This window comes from Nelumbo lutea, chromosome 1 (genome assembly GCF_056320005.1).
Source record: "Nelumbo lutea isolate HS-2025 chromosome 1, American lotus-T2T, whole genome shotgun sequence".
NCBI lineage: Eukaryota > Viridiplantae > Streptophyta > Magnoliopsida > Proteales > Nelumbonaceae > Nelumbo > Nelumbo lutea.
Window position 1 is genome coordinate 114,615,200 of NC_142684.1, and position 20,584 is coordinate 114,635,783.

A 20,584-nucleotide genomic window follows, 5' to 3' on the forward strand; every position below is an offset into this window, starting at 1 on the left:
GTGACACTCTGTCCATGAAGAAATTCGATTTCTAGAAAGGATCACATGAATCGTCATGTGTAGGAGCAGTGGGTTCAGAATTATTATCGCATTGGCGGCGAAAAATCCATTGAAAAAGAATTTGTTTATTTGTCAAAGATCCTTCTGTTCTTGCAAACCATTAACCATATATAATAACCTCGCACCACAACCATTTAAGCAATTGTTTGGCCTCCTTTTCCTCTTCAAAGTAAGAAGAGTGAAGAAAATTATCAGGCCAGGAACCCATCAAAGGACCAGATGGTCGAAGGCCCACAGGTGAGGCAAACTAAATAGCAAGCGAAAATCACAAGAAAGCAAAATAAATCTTCAAGGTCTATGCATTCCAAAGTTGGTTTTTACCATGAGAAAATCATTGATGAGTCGCCACAAGGCCCCCAACAAAAAGTTTAAAGGAGGAGCTAACTTGACAGAAGAATTAACACCACTTGTTTAGAACAAGAGAGGACTTTAAAAGTAGGAAATTTCCAGATTACACCAACTTGTTTAGAACAAGAGAAAACTTTTAAAAGTAAGAAATTTCCAGATTAATATCTTGTACTATTTGAACTCTCAAAAACTGTCAGTTTAGTCTCACCCTTAACTATCTGTCAGTTATCTATATCACATGTTAACATGTGCAATTTAAAACTTTTGAAAATAGCTAAAAAACTACCTTTGTTATTTATATCACATGTTGACATGTGCGATTTAAAACTTTTTGAAAATGTAAAAACTACCCTTTGAAAGAAACAATAAATCTATTCACCTCTCAGGTCATCATAATGTTCCATCGGGAAGCCTGGAGGGCCTGAGCACAGAGGCGTAACCATTTCTGATCTGGCCTGGGTGGTTCATGATGATGACATGAGAGGTGATGCTGGCAGCTTTCTTGGCAGGATCGTCCTTGGAGTTGGATACTGTTTAAATTGTGGGTGGTTATGGATAGTAGTTGACATGGCTACTTTGCCCAGCTGAAATCTAAGGGGAATTTGAAATCAGATCACCTAAAGGAAAATCTCCATTGCAGTTGCAGGTTGCTCTTTTAGTAAAGCCAGAGATATAAATTTTCCGATCACAGCATGGTACAGAGGGCGAGTGGAATTCGAAATCAGATCAAAATGGTCAGACTGTTAAAGAAACAAAAACATTGTAACTGAAGGAAACCCGTAAAAATTTAGCTACCATATAACACTTGAGGAATTATTCCTCTGACTATAACTCGCTTTTTCCACCTGTTGTTTTCTCTGCATTAGATGTTTTTCCATTCACCGCAACAAGTTCAATATCAAAAATCAGTGTTGGTCCACCTGGGATGGTAGGCGGGGATCCTTGAGCCCCATAACCAAGTTTTGCAAGTATTTTAAACTTCCGCTTCTCCCCCACACACATTCCCAAAAGCCCTTTGTTTAATAACTTGTCCAATGTCCACTGCCAAAGCTCAAACTCGATTCGGTCACCTCTTTCAAAACTGGAATCAAAGACAGTTCCATCTGTGAGTTTGCCCCGGTAGTGTACTTTGATTCTATCACCTCTGTAGGAGCATCACAACATTCTGGCTTAAACTTCACGCCAACTGCAGATCCGTAACGTCACCAGAATTCTTGGTAGAAATAAAAAACGTTGAAAAGACCATCACATTTAGCACTGATACAGTCATCAGTAAATAGCAAGGCTCCATCTTTTCCATGCTCTGTCGCACCCATTCTTTTTCCTTCTCTGGTGAGTGGTGGCCACTTCACCATGTGTACTTCATGAGCATGCATTGCAAATGAACAGCTAGCTAGCTTCTCAAACAACTGTCACCGGGAAGGGCCTCCTGGAGGAGACTGGATCTTCTTCTCACATGCACATCCTACCATGCATTAAGAACATCTTCCGTACTTATTAGTTATTATTCATGGAAGATGTTTTCAATGCACAGTGGATGTGCCTGTGAGGCACCCATTTGTGAGGAGCAGATCCCGCTTCCTCTTGGACAGCCTCGTAAGTGCATCTCAAGTCTCAACCAACTGTTATGTCTGTCGTTATTGTTCGTCAGAGGAAGCCACAACGCTGAAAGAGTAGTGTCCACATGTACTTCGAAGATAATTCTGGGGTGATTGTAAATTGCAAGGGAGAAATGAAAGGGTCTGCTATCACTGGACTAATTGCGAAGGAGTGTACAGACTTGTGGCCAAGGTAGAAGATTTTGCAAAACGAATCTATGATCTCCATTCTCAATCTCAATCTCAAGGAAGAAGACAATGAACAGTCTTCTTTTGAAAGGTAATTTTGATATTTCCAAATGTAATTGAGGAGTAATTAACAGTGTGGGCTAAATCAACAGTTTTTTAGAGTTCAGATATTACAGTGGAACGTTTTGAAGTTTGGGTATTAAATTGAAACTACAATATACTAATCTGGAATTTTCCCTTAATCCACAGCCATCGAAGTTTGGGAAGTATTGTGAACTGAAAATTTACCCGTGTATTCTTAATCCACAGCCATCGAAGGTCACAATCAACGAATAATGAGAGTGGACAAAATCTACTCAAATGTAATGAGCGTTTGCCATATCTCACAATGATCCCAATATATATTTAGATCAATTGGATTTTGATTTAAATTTTCCATCTCCTCCAAACTGAGTTTGTGTTCTCAAAACTTCCCAAATCTCAAATAATCCAATATTGGTGTCCTAATTCTCACATACTTTTTTGTTTACATTGAAACAAAAATTAGCATTTTACCATGAATAGGTCCATTGGCTAATTCATACCCTAAAAACTGAAAATGATGAAATATTGGCCGATCCAACTGAAGAACCAGTGAATCAGTCCTGGTTTCATAAAATAAAACTGCATTGCTTTTAATTTTATTTTTTTAGTTATATGCACACTTACAGAGGCCATGACTTTTTGCTCAGTTATCCAATTAGAGTGATTTTTTTTTTAGAGAAATACGGACAGGCCTGATGCAAATTTCTGATTTCCACCGCAAAACTATAAACATTCAAAAGATCAAAAATCTATATTCCATGCACCAATACCCACCCATGAATTGGCATCAATTCCAAACTGGCACTTACCCAAAATGTACTTTGAACCTACAAATTCTGACCCTGGGCTGAACCATCATTCTCCCTTTTTTTTTAATTTGATCAACTTTTTCGCAATTGATATGTTCCCAAAAAGCACCTTGCCCCACTATTTTTGCCAAAAAACTATCTTTTTTTGTCTCAAATCTTAATTTATAATATTAAAAATAATAAAAGTGAAAATTATGGTTTATCCATCTCACAAATTTTTATTTTATTTTTTTTTTGTTTTACCCTCCCCTTGTAAGTGACAAATTTATAAGGTAGGGGAATCAATAATTTGCCCATAATTTGGAGATTGACAGAATAACCTATTACTTCACAGCAAATAAGGGCCTAGAAGGCTGAAGTTTTGGTTGGCTTGTTAATTTGGGTGTTTGGAAAACCTTATTTTTTTCTGGCTGAAATATAGCTAATTTGGGCTTTCATATTTGTTTTTACCATACAATGCTTATAGGCTACCCAGGTGGGATCCACCTTGCAAATCCAAAAAGCCACATGAAAGTCCTCCCAAACAGGCACTAAAAGCCCCAATCCAACCTCTTTATCTTCAGCATTGGTTTAAGCTTGGAATATCTGTATCCAATTCCCAGGACATGAACAAAGGCAATGCAGATGGTTCTCACAAAATGGTTAGGACTGTGGGTAAGCGAGAAAAGTACTCGTTAAGAAAAAGATAGGAAAAGAATGAATGAAAAAATACACAGTCACTAGACAGTAGAGATACAAACTTTTACCAATAGTCATTGCAAGAACACTTGCCTCCTCTAAAATGATGAAAACGAATTCGATCTCTTATGGTTATATCCCTCTTGTAGATACCAGATATCAACTTTGTGACCGAATGGCAATCTCTACAAACTCGAAGGTTTTTCACTATTCGAATAGGAGACCCCTCAGGCGTTCGAAGCAGTCCATAAGCTATTGCCAGCCTCTCACTGTGAAGACCCAATGCGTGCTCTTTCTCCTCTTCATCTATATCATGCAAAACATCGTTTGTGGTTGATGCATATCCCTCCTGCTTCAGCCTCCTACCCATCTGATCTAACATCTCATAGATCTCTTCTCTTTCAGGATGCGAATCATCTCCCATCACAAACTCGTGCACAGTGAAGTTCACCTCTATAGAGCTCCAACCATGCTCTTTTCTTGCTTGTTTACGCTTCATTAATCTCCTAACCTTGCCTACATCAGACCATTTACCCAAGGAAGCATACACATTAGACACAAGCACATAGTTCTGGCCGCTGTGAGGCTCCAGCCGAAGTATCTCCTTGCTTATGTGCTCCCCTAATTCTTTATAACCATGGGTCTTACAAGCACCAAGTAAAGTCCGCCATAGCACGACGTTAGGCTCAATAGGCATGTTCTTGATTAACTCTTGGGCCTGGCTTATAAGCCCCGCTCGACAAAATAGATCAACCATGCAACCATAATGCTCAATTTGCGGAGCAATCCCATACTCAGAGCACATGCTGTTGAAGTTCTGAAAACCTTCCTCAACCAACCCAGAGTGGCTACATGCACATAAGACACTAGTGAAGGTAACACAGTTAGGTATCACCCTAGCTCTTTTCATGCCTGCAAACACTTCCAAAGCTTTCTCGCCATGACCGTGTATTGCAAACGCTCCAATCATGGTAGACCATGCCATGACATCCCTCTCACTCATTTTTTGAAACACCCGATGTGCATCATCCAAGCTACCACACTTGGCATACATGTCTACGAGTGAGGTACCAAGAACAACGTCAACTTTGACACCCTTTCTATCAATATAAGAGTGCACCCATTTCCCCAAATCTAGAGCCCCCAAGTGTCCACAAGCACCCACAACGCTAGCCAAGGTGAACCCATCAATCTCCACATTTTCAAGCTGCATTTCTCTGAACAAAGCCAGTGCCTCACGTGGGCCACCATTTTGAGCGTACCCAGAAATCATCACATTCCAAGAACCTGCGTCTCGGTCGTCCATTTCATCGAACAAGATGCGTGCAGAGTCCGTAGACCCACAACTTACGTATAATCTCATTAAGCCGTTGGTCACAGGAGTTTCAGAGTCCAAACCCATCTTTATAACTTGAGAATGGATCTCCTTCCCTTCATCTAATCTTAGTAACCGACAACAGGCTTTGAGAACAAACCCAACGGTGAAGCTATTCGCATAAAGGCCAGATGCGTGCATGTCCCTGTAGAGGGAGATGGCCGTGGCAGATGAGTCGCTGAGTGAGTAGCCTCTGATAATTGTGTTCCACATGAAGAGATTGGGATGGTGGGTCCAGTAGAGGATGCGGTGGGCGTAGTCCACGTGTCCTGTAAGTGAGATGGCTGAGGACTCGATCAGCTTGCTCGTTAGGAAGAAGTCTTGGGTCAGGCCATTTCGTACCATGTGGCCATGGATGGTCTTCAACTCCCTAAGTGACCTACATCGCTTGATCACGGCAACCAAACACCCATGCTCTAACATGGGCTTCACTGGGATTGACATATTTTTCTTTTTTTCGCTTCTATGTACACAACTATCACTTTAAATATCTAAAATTGCCACTCATCAATTTCCAATACCCAAACCGCCTTAGCTTTTATTAAAACTTTGATTTAAATTAGGGTTCGTTTGACTTATGAGAAGAGGGGTTTGGAATCCGAATCTAACTGTTTTGAAATCATTCATGGTGGAATAATATTTTCCCATTTGAAGCAATGGTCATTTGCTCCCCCTCCCTTTGGAATAAATATCTATTTCAGTTGATTCCGATTTTAGTCTCAACCAAATGGATAGGAATAATAAACCATTCTGGCGGTTCTAATTTGATGGAATACAATTCTGATTTCAATTATAAACCAAACAGACCTTTAAAGGTAAATCACCAACCAGCGCAGTTGATAAATTTTCTTATTCATCATAATAGACTTGAGATCAAATCCCGCTATCACCAAACGTTGGGAGGCTAAAGGGCACTAAGTTATAATATCTAAAGAGCTTTGACCAATTAAATATGAATACCACTTGACTTGATTAGTTACAATTTTTATGATATCAATTGATTGGTTATAATTTTTTCTGATGTATTTTCAGTATCAAAGAAGATCCGAGTATTTATCTGAAGAATTTTTTTACTACCACATACTAGACGGTACCATGGATAAAGAATGGCTATTAATGTTCTGTATAAGTAGGGTTGTAAATTGATTGGATAGAATCACATTGAAATTCGATTTTATTATATGACATTTATACTTCAATTGAATGTTATTTGCCGGATTTAGATTGGATTTGGATTGAATGGGATGTTTATATATATATATATATAATTTATTAATAAATTGGATTAAAAATAATTTTGATATTATATATTACAAAAAAAATGACTTGAAATTAACTTTTATGAGACTTGAATCTGAGACTCTTTTATAAACATACACCCATTCAAACCAACTTTATTAATGGATATGCATCCCCCACATGGGTTTGACTATGATATAGAAAAGAAAATATATCTGAAAATTTTCTGACCAATCAATTGAAATTATAAATATGATAGTCAATCAGGTGTTATTTACAAAATTTATAGATTTGTTTTGTATAGATTTTATATACAAAATGCATTAATAATACACACTTTTATATATACTTAGAATTTGAATTTTGAAATTGTCTTAATTTGGGTTGAGTTAGTCATAAAAAAAAAAAAAGAAAATTGGGTTGAATTCGAAACAAGTGGATGACTTTGGCGCTAGTTACGAGTTCACATCTGCGTCCCAGTGGAAGGCACCCCACAGCACATCCCAACCGTGTATTGGGAGCATCTCCATTGGGATGTGCTGTGAGGCACTTGTAGGGCGCAGATGAGATTTCCCTAATTACCATCTCAACTACGGGTCATTTGCGATAGACATTAATGTCAGCAATGATTGCCCTAAGAATGAGGTCTTTAGTAGCATTAATGTGCCCCATGGAAAATCTTTGTTGAAAATTCCCCATTATGTCCTTTTGTGTTTCTTCTATGATGAGAATATCTCTCATGATGATGGTAAGGCAATGAAATCAGGCAAAGTTGGAAAGTGAATGATTTCCATTTTCTTTGTAATGCAATTTTATTGCACTAGTACCAATGTATGAAGTATAAATCAAAAGAGTATAAATTATGGTCCACCATTGGTTTTTCTTTATTTTAGGGTAAATAATAAAGACCCCCTTATATTATGGGTAAGTGACAATTGTTAGACAGTTTTGTATGTCCTTAGTTTAAATCAAAATGATGTACTTTATGAGTTTATTGTAAATGAATAAAAGTGTATATTTGATTCATGTTCCCTTGTTATGTTTCTGTGTAATACCCTTAAACTAGATACTTAATGAGACTCATGTTAGTTTAGAATGTTCACAGCCAGTGGGTCGGTATAGGGAGACCTATCCTGACAAGACTGATACTGTGGTGCCACCAAGTCGGTTGGGGTGGCTTGTCTCAGCTACCGGGTGAGACCCTAGGCACATACAGTGTAAGATTAATTGAATCTTTGAACTAGACCAGATTTCCAGTATTGCCCTGGACCTTGGAGATTGATGGGCAAAACTGGAAAGTTACACCCGACCCCTAGACTCGATTATGATACTACACTAGGTGTCTGATTGGGCTGTTTTTGATGTACCAATCAGTGAGATCCTTAGCGGGGGTCAAAACCTGGGTATGTTGGGACAGTCTGAGAATTCATCTAAGTGGGTGATCATAGTAACAGGATCAGCCCCTTTGTCGAACAAAGGTAATGATCGGGGATGCACTCTCACTGATGGAAACCAAGACTGCCGACAACCGATTTTAATCGTTGAGATTTGTTTTGCAAAATATATTTTATATGATATATAAAAGTATATATATTATGGTTTCGAAATGATTTACAAAAGGTTTTAATTCCCGAGATCCATATAAGAGAGAGTGCAGCACTGTTCCTTGCAGCCGAGGGAGAGGTCCTCTCTTGTCAGGCAGTGTATGATCATTATGGGCTGAGAGGTTAAGTATAAGACATTGAGGATAATACCTGATGGGCTAATCTTGCATCTGCCCACAGTCCTTAGGTGTTACAAGGTGGCTTGGCCCAGGGACCACTTAGGGTAAGTGTTGGGCCCATAGAGCCTATCTGATGGGTTTCAGGGGGTGCACTGTCCATAACAGTGTATTCGGCCAGGCCTTGTAACAAAGGCTGGGCTGAACCCATGTGGCTAATGTGTAGATTAATGTTTGGGTCCCACGCCATACAAGAAAGCCCAACTGGGCAGCAGTTTGGAAGGCTAAATGAATATATAACCTTAAATGGGCCTTAAGCCTATTTCGAACTGGGCTAATTTGATCAGTCACTTAAGGGGCGAATTATGAGATGGATCAATTGATAGGATTGGGCCCACACCCTATCCACTTAGAGATTCTAAGATCTAAATAAGATTTAGATCTGAAAACTTCCTAATTAGATTAGGAGATGACTGATCTAATCTGTAGATAATATAAGGGTTATCCCTTATATATGATTTGGGTTAGCAACTCTTAATGGGATTAGGAGTTGATCCCTTTAAGTCTATAAAAGGAAGCGGGGGCGGCAGCCTTTAGACACAACACAACACAAGCAAACAACAGATAGTTTTGTCTTCAGAGCTGAAATCATAGAAGAGAGAATTCTGCACCTGCAAATACTCTCTTGCCACCTCCTTCCTGCAGCTGCCACCTACAGCAGTTCAACCTACAGTTCTTGGTAGAAATCAAGATTGGACCTTGATTCCAATCTTTTGGAGAAAAGATTGGTGGGAGTTGTTTTCACAAGCTATCCAGGTGATTCTTGAGAAGGGTCAAGTTCTTTTGGAAGAACACTGCTGATTCTGCTCCACCCTACACTGCGCCATCTTCAGTGGGAGCAGATTTTGGATCCTTCCTTGGGCGTGAACACCTCCATTGGGAGATACTACTCTGTATTAGATATTATCTCTCCCTACTCCTTTTGGTCCATATCTGTTTCAGTTTATGGTTCAAGAATGATCATTGAAAATATGATTTTCTAAATAGGAAATCCGATTCCCAATTGAAGGGAGAGAAAAATTTTTGAAATTCGCCCCCCTTATTCCGCATTCTTTGTGCGTCCATGTGATGGATTTCCTATCCCTTCAACAATTACCCCTAAACTTTTACTTTGCAATAAATTTTCCCTTAACCGTTAGATAAGATGATAAAATGTGTTAAATTACTAAAATATTCACTTGAATTTTACTTTTTTTAGTTGCCCTTTTCTCTTATGCCTTAATTGACCTAAAAATACCTCCATTTTTCTCTAGACAAAAACTAGCTAAAATAACAAGAATCATTTCACTAATAGAGAAACATAAGTTTATTTGAATTCTTGTTTCATTTTTCTAACATGAATGCCCCTATTAAACTTAAAATATAAAAAATATCAACTCATTTCTCTAATAAATTAAGAAAAACCAAACAAAACCTTAAATTTATATCTATCAAAAAGAAACTTCTACCATTTCATTTGAATATTGAATCTAGAAGACTTTAATATTATATTTTAAAAACTAATCAAATCATAAACCGTCAAATAAATAAGAAAATGGTAGTTTGTGGGGTTTTAAAAAAATAAACAACTGAATGGGAATCTTTTTTGAATTTAACAGAACTATAACAAAGGGGGTATTTGTTACAAAGTAAAAATTTAGGGGGTTTGTCGCAAATTAAAGTTCAAGGAGGTAATTGTCATTGACCCTATAGTAAAGGAGGGGGTCTTTGTAACTTACCCTAAATTTTATTTTGCTCTATTTACACTATAAACAAACAAAGTAGATCATAACTTGAATGTACATTTGCATTTCCCATGCATTTGCACAAATGAAATTGCATTACAAACAAACTAGGCCTAGGATTGAAATCAATGAATTAGAAATAAAAGGCTCCATTATGTTATTGGATTGGATTGGATATATTTAATTCAATAATAATAAGATATAAAAAGAAAGTTAATTTATCAATACATTATACATACATTAAAAGCTCATATTAGGGTTTTAGGGTCATCAAATAAATCTAGTCAACACTCAAACAACAATTATAGAGATCTTCATTTCCATACATCGTTTTTGAATCCATCCATCTTCTCCATCAGGAATTATTTGTAGAATTCCTCATCTTTTCGTGGTGATCTCAGCCAAGCTATTCAAAATAATGTGATTTTCAGTACCACAAAGTCGTACTTTTTATGTTAAAAGCATAGCTAAATACCAACAAAAAAATGATATATCTAGTCTAACCATGTTTCTGGCAATGTGCCAACTGGTTTGGTAAGGCCTCCTAATTGTAGTGGAGACTTCGGATCAAATCCTACATACACTAGGGTTGGAGGGTTTACAGATTTGGGGAAGGCCCTTATATATTGGGAAAAAAATCCACTCTAAGCACCCTTCCGAGCACTCTACCGATGGATACAAATCCATCATTGTATTAAAGTTAGAATTTTTGTTTTTTCAAGGATACATGAGAAGTGGCTTATATGTTTACAAGTCTTGAAAGGATTGACAGTGAAGATCAACCCACATTTTTGTTACAAAAAGGAGTGATTTAGAAGTGGATGATAAAGGAGGCAAACTCTAAGTAGGTGTTTGGCACCGGAGAATTCACAAGTTTGCTTGATCCTTGCTACAATGATAGTTTCAGGATTTGAGAACATAGGTATTTCTTGAATCATTAAATTTGATGATTCTTAAATTGCGTTGGTGATATTGAATTAATAAGGTGATGTGGCACATTGAAACTTGTCATGGAGTTGTCATCATAAATATATTTATACTATATATAAAAGTATTGATGAAGTATGAAACTTTTTTTTTGAATAGAATTACCCTCTATTTCTTTGTTTGATAAAGAGTACGAAAGCCATTTTATTATAGTTTAAATGGCTACTAATGGTATTCATTTAATAATTGAAAATGTAACTTCAATTATTACTTTCCACCTCATTTAATCTTCTCTCATTAAGTCTTATATTTAAGGTATTAAATTGCATTTTCTCTACTTAAATCCTATATTTAAGTTATTTTTCACTAATAAATGCTACTAATTAGATCTATGTCAATATTTTTAGCAATATAAACCCATATATTTTAAATTTGACTAAAAAATAAAACCACTATTTATCCAAGTGGTGGCTAAGCAATTCAACATTTGAATCAAATTGACCAACCTATGAAGTTATAGTTATGTGATAAAAAATTAAAAATATAAATAAATATAGGAAATTACAAAATGAAGAAAAAATATGTATAATATTTTTGTTTATCAAATGAAAAAATAAGTGTAATAAACAAGAATTACTTTCATTGATAATGAAAATGAAATACATAATTTAGAATTGACCAAAAAGTGGAATATAAAAATTAATAATAAATAGTTCAACTTTTGAGTTAAACGTGTTAACCTTTAATGTCATAAATAAATAATAAGAATTAATAAAACATAAATATACAAAAATGAAAAAATACATAAATTTTGCAAAAAAAGCATTCAAGCACATGTCTAATATCTTATTTTTATCATATTAAACAAAAAGTAAGGGTGACATATCAAAATTATTTTCATACACAAAATACAAAAAAAAAGTATAGAAAAAAATTAACACATCTACAATTCTATTATTACACTACTATTAAAAATATGAATAAGATTGTGAAATTTTCTTATGACTAAAATACTTATTTTTGAATTTAGTCTCTATTTAATTATTCAGTTTAAATTGTAAACTGAACTACTACTTTTCACCTTATTCAAAATTTTGGATGAGATGTTTATATAATTAGATTTGGATTTTGCAATTTGCATATGAATAACAATAAAGCACAAAAAATAAAAAAAAAATACATAAAGTTTATAGAAAATGTTGGATATATTATTACTTTCATTATCATCATCTAAAATTGTCATGTGCAATGCATGTGCACACTTACTAGTTATAATAATAAATCAAAACACTTTAAACACCCAATCAACCTACTTCTACTATTCTACACCAAATGCAGTTTTCTTTTGTACTTTTCAAAAAAAAAAGGCTCATTTGGTGTGTCTTTTTGTGCGGTCTTTTGGCTGTTTACAAGTTAGGCATATCGCACTGTAGTCTTTTTTCCATTTGGTTTGTAACAAATCTAGCCACCAAAGATTGGTTTATTGAAAAGATGCGAGAAGCCCATTTTGGGCTGATTTTGGAAAGCTCTAAATGGAGATTTTTGCGTCTTTCTTGCTTTATTCTCATGCGGAAAGAATGGAAAGAAGTTCGATAAACAAACTAGCTCCGGGTTGCTCAGATCATTCTGCAAAAATGCAATGCATCTTTTAACTGTCAGAACTATCAGAAAATCTTCCCAAAAAGACTTGCCAAATGACCCTTAGATTAAACACTGAAACCAAATGCTTGTAAATCAATAACGCTTGTAAGATGCTATGGTGGAAAACACCCACTAAAAATAATTAATTATATTGGATTTAAATATATATATATATTTTTTTATTTTAGTTGTAAACTTGTAATGAGGGGTACAACTTGCATGGACTTAAGATGGGATTTTTGTTAAAATTTGAATAGGTCCGGCCTGGCGAGAAGCCCATTTTGGGCTGATTTCGGGAAGCTCTAAATGGAGATTTTTGCGTCTTTCTTGCTTTATTCTCATGCGGAAAGAATGGAAAGAAGTTCGATAAACAAACTAGCTCCAGGTTGCTCAGATCTTTCTGCAAAAATGCAATGCATCTTTTAACTGTCAGAACTATCAGAAAATCTTCCCAAAAAGACTTGCCAAATGACCCTTAGATTAAACACTGAAACCAAATGCTTGTAAATCAATAACGCTTGTAAGATGCTATGATGGCAAACACCCACTAAAAAAATTAATTATATTGGATTTATATATATATATATATATTTTTTTTTTTTAATTTTAGTTGTAAACTTGTAATGAGGGGTACAACTTGCATGGACTTAAGATGGGATTTTTGTTAAAATTTGAATAGGTCCGGCCTGAAACCAAAGCTTGAAACTTTGTAAAATGTTAATTCAAGCCGATCCCGATTTGCACCCATATTACAATGGATCAAATTGAATATGAAAGAATGATTTATATAATAATTTGGATCAAATAATGGTTTTGTTTCATTTGATCGATATATTTAATTTTTAGTATTAAAAATATCTAAAAAAATAATTGGGTTTGAGGTTTATATAAATTTATGATAATTTTATATAAGACTTATTGATATTTTAATCTAATTGGATTGCCTTGACTATTAAATATGTAAACAAATTGAATTCGACTCTATGGTTGCATTTGGAAACAATGCAATAAGTGTGAATGCAAATATGAAGAGTATAAAACACTCCATATAAATTGCAAAGTTGGGTTAGTTTTACATCGACAAATTTACCTTCTTACCAAACAGACTTATAGTTATAATGGATGCAAATACAAATTCCAATAAAGCATATGCCTTATTTTATGAAAAGCCCACTTAAATGCAAATTTACTTCTTTTTTTATTGATGTACTTTTACATCTTATTATCAATGTAAATATGCATTGGTCTTCCATTTGTCAATGCATAAATGTAATGTTGCCAAACACAAGCAAAAATGAAGCAAAGTGCAAATTTACCCTGAATTGAAATTTACACTATTGGAGGGGTTAGGATACATCATATGGATGGTCGTATCATGCTAGATGGTTGGACGGAATTTAAAAAATTTCTTAATCTTTCTTGGAATTGAATTCTCTGTGTTTTGAAAATTTGCATTTTTCAGGGTCGGTTTTGCACTAAATCAGACCATATTTTAAACCAATCAAAGAGTGAGATTTATACCTAATACGGATACCACAAATGCAGATGCCCAAATCAGTCCTAAAACCAACCTTCACTGAAGATGGCGCAGTATGTAGGTGAAGCTAATTCAACAACATGGTTTTCAACAAAATTGCAACCCAATTGCTTGAATTGAACTAGGGGAATTGAGCCTAATATTTCAAGAATTTTTCTTGCAAAAATCATAGGAAAAATTGATCTATATCAATCCTAGATAGCTGAGGTCGAACTGGAAAAAAACTAAGAGACAAAAGGGTGCAGGGAGGACCAAAAACTACAAAAAGATGAAGTTGTCTTGGACTAGTCTGCCCCCTCATCTTTTATAATCTCTTATGTAGATTAGGAGATAATCTAGATCTAAATCAGATCTAAACTCTAATTAGAGATATACCTTATATACTTATAAGATTAGGTGCTTCATACCCAAATCCAAATCTAGATTCACCCCATGTCACATGACAACTTAAGCTGTCATGTGACAGGTTTATTAATCATATTAATTATGGGCCTTAGGCCCATCAGCTATAAGGCTCACAACTTAAGAGTGTTGCATGGCCAACTTGGACTTAATTTGTATGGCGTAGGACCCCCACAATGACCTCACATAGGTCCACATGGGTTCGACCTAGCCTTTATGAAAATGTTTGGTCGAGTTCATTGCTAAACGCAGTAAACCCATGAGCACATCATTATGGGCCCAAAATTTACACTTAAATGATTATTGAATTCAACCATACTATGAAGACCCAAGGATAATGGACTTAGTAAGATAAAGCCCATTAAGTAATTAACCTTGTAGTGGTCTCTTACACTTAACCTCTCGGCCCATAATGATCACACACTGCTCTATAAGGAAGGACCTCTCTTCTGGTTACAAGGTGCAGTGTCACACTCTCTATTCGGATGGATCTCGAGAATTAAAACATTTTGCAAACATTTTTCATAAAACACTAATATATATATATATATATATATATATATATATATATATATATATATATATATATATATATATATATATTTGCAAAACAAAATTTCAAATACAGTTAAAATCCATTGTCAACAGTTTAGGTTTCCATCAAAGAGAGTGTAAGCCCTATTATTCATTTTGTCCGACAAAAGGGCCGATCATATCATTATGATCACCCACTCAGATGAATTCTCAAATTGCCATAACATACCCAGGTTTTGACCATCAATGGATCTCACCGATCAGTATATCGAAGATAACCAAATTCAACACCTAATGCAGTACCATAATCAAGTCTATGGGTTATGTGTAACTTTTCAGTTTTGCCCATCAATCTTTAAGGTCTAGGGCATAACTGGAAATTGGTCCGGGTTCAGTGTTTCAACCAAAGACAAACTACCCCAACTTCTTTGGTAGCATATAAGTGTCAACCTCAGCAAGATAAACTCTCCAAGTCTATCCAATGACTAAGAATATTCTAAAATAACACGAGTATCTAGTTTAAAGTATAATTTCATAGAAACATACGAATATCAACATGAAACAATAATGTACTTTTATTCATTTACAATAAATGTATCTATACATCAATCTGATTGGAGCTAAGGGCATACACTATCTAATATACACTCCATTTGCTTGTTTTCAAATGCAAATTATGTTTCACATATTCGTCATATATCAAATTAAGTTTAACTATGAGATAAATCTATTTTGGATCGAAACTGGAAAAATAAAAGGAAAAATTTCACTTCAATATCCTAAATTTTGGGGTAGTGTCAAGTTAATACCCAAACTTTCAAACGTATCACTATAATACCCAAACTTTCAAAAAGTGTCAAGTTGGTCCCTGTTGTTAATCGACCATCAGTTATTTGATCACATAATGACATGTGCAACTTAAAATTTTTAAAATGTCAAAACTATCATTTCTTTTGAAGACACCCATCATTATCTTCTGCCATAAAACTGAATTGTGGAAGTCAACTCAAAGTATTAGAGGGACCCATAGGTTGCTAACGTGGAAATGGAGCAATTAGTCAGCCAATGGAAAAGGTAGCGTACCCAAAGAAGTGGTCGTCGTAGGTGCACGTCTGCTATCTACGTGTCTGAAGCCCAGGGGTTGGGCGTCTATAAAATCTTTACCAATTTGAATATAACAATCTATTCATGAATTGTTCATTGCTTGTGTTTTTCCAAATGCAATGTCACAACCAGAGTTTAAGAGTGAAGCGAGAGGAGTCGGGGCAGTTGGGGAAAGCAGAAGAAAAACTTGGAAGCAAAGATTAGTTGAGGAGGAGGAGGAGGGAGAAGTCATCATGGCGAACAAGCTTTTCTTATTAGCTTGCATTTGAAATGAGAGCTGTCGAGATTCATCGTCGACACCGCATTACCCTTCGTTGCCCAAGTACCCCAAGGGCATTCCTGTTTAGAAGAAGATGGAAGGATCCGAGGTGAAGGCTTTGTTCTCAATATTGAGAATGACTTGTTCCACTTGCGTTGGTTTTATTGAGAAAGCCATCAAACAACTTCCTGGTATTCGAGATGCTGTGATTGATGTCCTCAACAACAAAGCCCAACTACCCGAGTTCTTTTTTTCCCCTCAAAAAAAGATCCAATACCAATCATAATAAAATTAGATAATAAGTGAAGGATATTTTTGTCCTTTTATATGATACATAATGTCCGTAATAGTTTTGGACTAACTTGACACTTATTAAAAATTTGGGTACTATAATGATACGTTTAAAAAGTTCGAGTACTAATTTCACATTACAAAAAAACCGACGCAAGTTTCATCCTATACAAATGTGGGCCCAACCGACCGGTTCCTTGCGAAAGAACCTGGATAACCCGCTCGACATCCGACTTCCATCATCCATAAGCATCCGATTTATAATCTTGTTTCCAACCCGAACGGTTTGGCTCCCGACTCAATACGGACCCCTCCTGAATAAACCAACCCCTTTCCCTTTCGGTACATCGGGAGGCAGATTTTGCCGCCGAACATCTCAACAACGGTCTACAGTGCGCTGCGATTGGGCCCTGCAACGTCAAATTGGACAAGGGAAAAACGAAGACCGAGGGAAGGGCAAGAAGGAGGAGGAAAAGAAGCAAGTACGAAACTCTCAATCTTGTGCAGACGAAGAATGCCGAGAAGGAAGAAGATCAACCTGCTCTTATTCGTTTTCTTGCGATAGATGGCTAGCTCTCAACACCGCTGTGTTTTCGGTTCGTCTCCTTCACTTTCTTCCTCTTTCCTCCTTTCTCTGAGACACGGATAGAGGGAATTCGAATTTCGTTCCAACCCTCTCCATGCGTTACAATTTTTTTACAATAGATTTCAAAAGATGGAGCTTTGACTGTTAGCTATATTGATCCGTTCTCTTCTCTTTGCTGGTTTTGTTTGTTATCTGATCGTTGTTTGGATTCCTGGCAGTTGGGAATATACCATATGATGCGACTGAAGAACAGCTTATACAAATATGTGAAGAGGTTGGACCGGTTGTGTCATTTAGGTCAGACTTTATTTTTTAAGTTCATATTTTAATCACAGAAAGAAATCCTCCAAATTTGGTCTTTTAGAATATTAATGCTCAAACGAACTTGAATTACTGAGAACACTACTATGTGCTTGCACAATTAGACCTTATCAGGCCACGCATTTTGTTTGTAATTTCCAGAAGCTTGGAATAAGAAGAAGAAGAAAATTTCGCAGAGAAAATATTGGGGAACCCCACTATCTTTTCTCAGATAAAGAAAGGGACACCTGTTGGACACTTCTGTCATTCTATCCAAAAACTAGTTCAAGTTTTCTGCCTTTTTGTTGTATTGTTGGACCATATGCTCAATATTGCTGAATATTAAGAAAATTTAGTGAAGAACTCCATTGATCTCTGAAGGTAATTATAAATAGTTTTTCACATGACTTGGGAGTGGGCAGTAATTCTCACATTCAAGTGAAAGATAGTAAGTTGTCCTATCATATGTGAACAACTATTTATAATTTTTGTCATGTAATGCAACTGTGAATCACTAAATTCTCACTATGCTGACAATTGATGGCTTGGGAAAGAATGATCATTTGAGGGCAAAAGGATAGATAGTTTAGATTGCTGTGGATTTATATCTTTTTAGTTGATACTTCTTTAAATTGTATGGTTGAGATGCTTTTCAACATTTTTTTTTGATTCATACTATTTTCATATTTTTTTTTGATTGGCTTTTCAACATTTTTGTATTTCAGATTAGTTATTGATAGAGAAACTGGGAAACCAAAAGGTTATGGGTTCTGTGAGTACAAGGATGAAGAGACAGCTCTAAGTGCTCGCCGCAATCTCCAGGGTTATGAAATTAATGGCCGTCAATTACGGGTTGACTTTGCTGAAAATGATAAAGGTGCTGATAGAAATCGTGAACAGGTAAACTATTAAGACATACAATATGAGGTGGAAAACTCACTATAGCAAACTATCTCTACTATTATGTTATGGTGGTACTCTGTTCTTGGATGGTTTCATGTGCATGAAGTGTTGAACTTTTTACATGATTCTTTTAGTAATTTTTAAACTTGTATTTCTTACATGGCTACCAGATATTTTTTTCTTGAACTTATGGATGCATCTTAACAATTGGGTGGACATGCAACTGCTTAAAATGAATATATTTTCTAATACCTACTGATAAAAATTATATTTTATAATAAATATTGTTATGAGAATGCATATATTCTGATGCTGTGAATCAAGACGGTTCTCTTTTTATATTGCCCTAATATGTATGTGTTGTATCTATTTGTTAAATGTCGCCTTTAATAATTATTGGTATTATTAGTATATGCTGTTGACTTCACCAAATATTAATAATTAAGGCTGAGTCATTAAGTTGAATTTTATGCTATTGACTTCTTGTTGAAATTTAATAACAACTTCGATACCTATCTTTTTTTTTTTTCAAAAAAAAAAAAAAAAGAAAAGAAAAATCCTATTTTGTTTGATGTTCATCGTAAATGATAACATGCATAATTGCATTTAGGAAATGTTTTCATTTGTTTGGTGATATATGCACTCTTGTAAACTTTTTTTTTTTTGGGTGATAGATAAACATATCATATGCTATGGTTGATTATGTGAAGAGGACAAATGGACTATCAACCTAAAGGAAATTATTTAAATGTTTTAAATGGATTTCAAGGCTCAAAGAAATAGCAAAAAAAATGAGGTGCTCAATTGTTGTGCCTTGATCCTAGGATGTGACAAATCAATCTGGCCTATAGAGTATTTGCCTTTTCCAGTGGGTGGAAATCTTAGGTTAGATGAGTTTTTGGATCTTGTATTGGAGAGAGATAGTAGAAGGCTGGTGTTTCGAAACAAAATATGGATTTTCTTAGGGGTATGGATGACCCTCACTAAATCTAGGTTTCTTAGTTTGTTTCTCAATATATTGATAAAAGAAAGTTTGTTTCTCAATGTACAATATGCCATACTTAAGGTTTAGGAGATTAAAAAGAGAAAATTTGTGAGTGGATATTGATCCTGAAGCCACCGAATAACCAGGAGTAAATGCCACATTTATCACTTTGATTCCAAGGAAGAGGGGGGCCAAAACTCCTAAAGACTTTAGACCAATAAGCCTCATCGAGAGTGTTTACAAAATTCTTTTAAAGGTCTTATAAAAAAGACTTAAAAAAGATGTTACCCTCGATCATCTCTCCTTTCCAAGGTGCTTTTGTAGAAGGAAGGCAAATTGTGGATCAAATCTTGGTGGCCAATGAATGCGTCGTGGAAAGACGAAAGGGTAAAGTAGATCTAGAAAAAGCCTATGACTTGGTTAATTGGGAAGTCCTCCTAAAAGTACTAGAAAGACTGGGATTTGGAGTTAGATGGAGGTCTTGGATTAAAGGATGCTTAAGTTCAGCTCATTTTAAGTCCACTCCCTAGCAAACAGGAGAAGACGGAAAAACCAAATCTCTAGTATAGAGGTGGAGGGAAGAGTAGTAAATGCAAAGGAGGAAATTGAAAGGTGCTTTGTGGATCATTTAAAGTCAATTTTTGCATCCTCTGATGAAAACAATGCACAATTGGGAGATTTACAATGGGATAGAAAGCCAAAATCTGAAGCTAACCTCCTAGAAAGAGCTTTCAGTATCGAGGAGATACATGAAGCAATATTCTCGATGGATAGATCTAAAGCTCCGAGGCCAGATGGATTTTCAATGGCTTTCTATCAGGATTGTTGGGAAATTTTGAAAGTTGAATTAATGGATGTATTTATGGAGTTGTATCAAGAAGGAAATTTACCACCTGGAGCAAATGTAACTTTTATTGCTTTAGTGCCATTAAAGAAGGAGTTCAAAACCCCCAAGGATTACAGACCGATAAGTCTTGTGGGTAGCTTGTATAAATTATTGCTAAAGTCTTGGCTGGTAGGTTGAAGACTGTCTTGCCCTATGTTATCTCTTAGAACCAAGGAGCTTTTGTAGAAGGGAGACAAATTGTGGATCAAATCTTAGTGGCAAATGAATGTGTTGTAGCTAAGAGAAAAAAAGGTGGCAAAGGTTTGATTTGTAAATTGGACCTAGACAAAGCTTATGGTATGGTGGATTAGTCCTTCCTATTGAATCTAATGGAAAAGATGGGGT

General features: G+C 35.6%; 1 protein-coding gene and 2 pseudogenes across 3 annotated transcripts in view; 1 reads left to right on the plus strand and 2 right to left on the minus strand.

Annotated features, from left to right (window-relative positions):
* Positions 1-1,036: 1,036 nt before the first annotated feature.
* Positions 1,037-1,708, minus strand: LOC148876911 (FK506-binding protein 2 pseudogene; annotated as a pseudogene).
* A 2,025-nt stretch (positions 1,709-3,733) lies between these two features.
* On the minus strand, positions 3,734-5,835 carry LOC148876912 (pentatricopeptide repeat-containing protein At4g21065 pseudogene; annotated as a pseudogene). The gene has a single exon (XR_016099019.1). The product of XR_016099019.1 is annotated as a pentatricopeptide repeat-containing protein At4g21065 pseudogene (transcript).
* Positions 5,836-16,112: 10,277 nt separating this feature from the next.
* The window catches only part of CSTF64 (cleavage stimulating factor 64), a 38,886-nt gene continuing 34,414 nt past the window's right edge, over positions 16,113-20,584 (plus strand). Inside the window, exons 1-3 of one of the 2 annotated variants that reach the window (XM_088978277.1) lie at positions 16,113-17,175; positions 17,384-17,462; positions 18,191-18,365. In XM_088978277.1, the coding sequence (XP_088834403.1) occupies positions 17,145-17,175; positions 17,384-17,462; positions 18,191-18,365 (285 nt within the window). In that variant the 5' untranslated portion in view covers positions 16,113-17,144. The remainder of the gene's footprint in view (positions 17,176-17,383; positions 17,463-18,190; positions 18,366-20,584) is intronic. The other variant, XM_088978283.1, reaches the window with a different exon arrangement.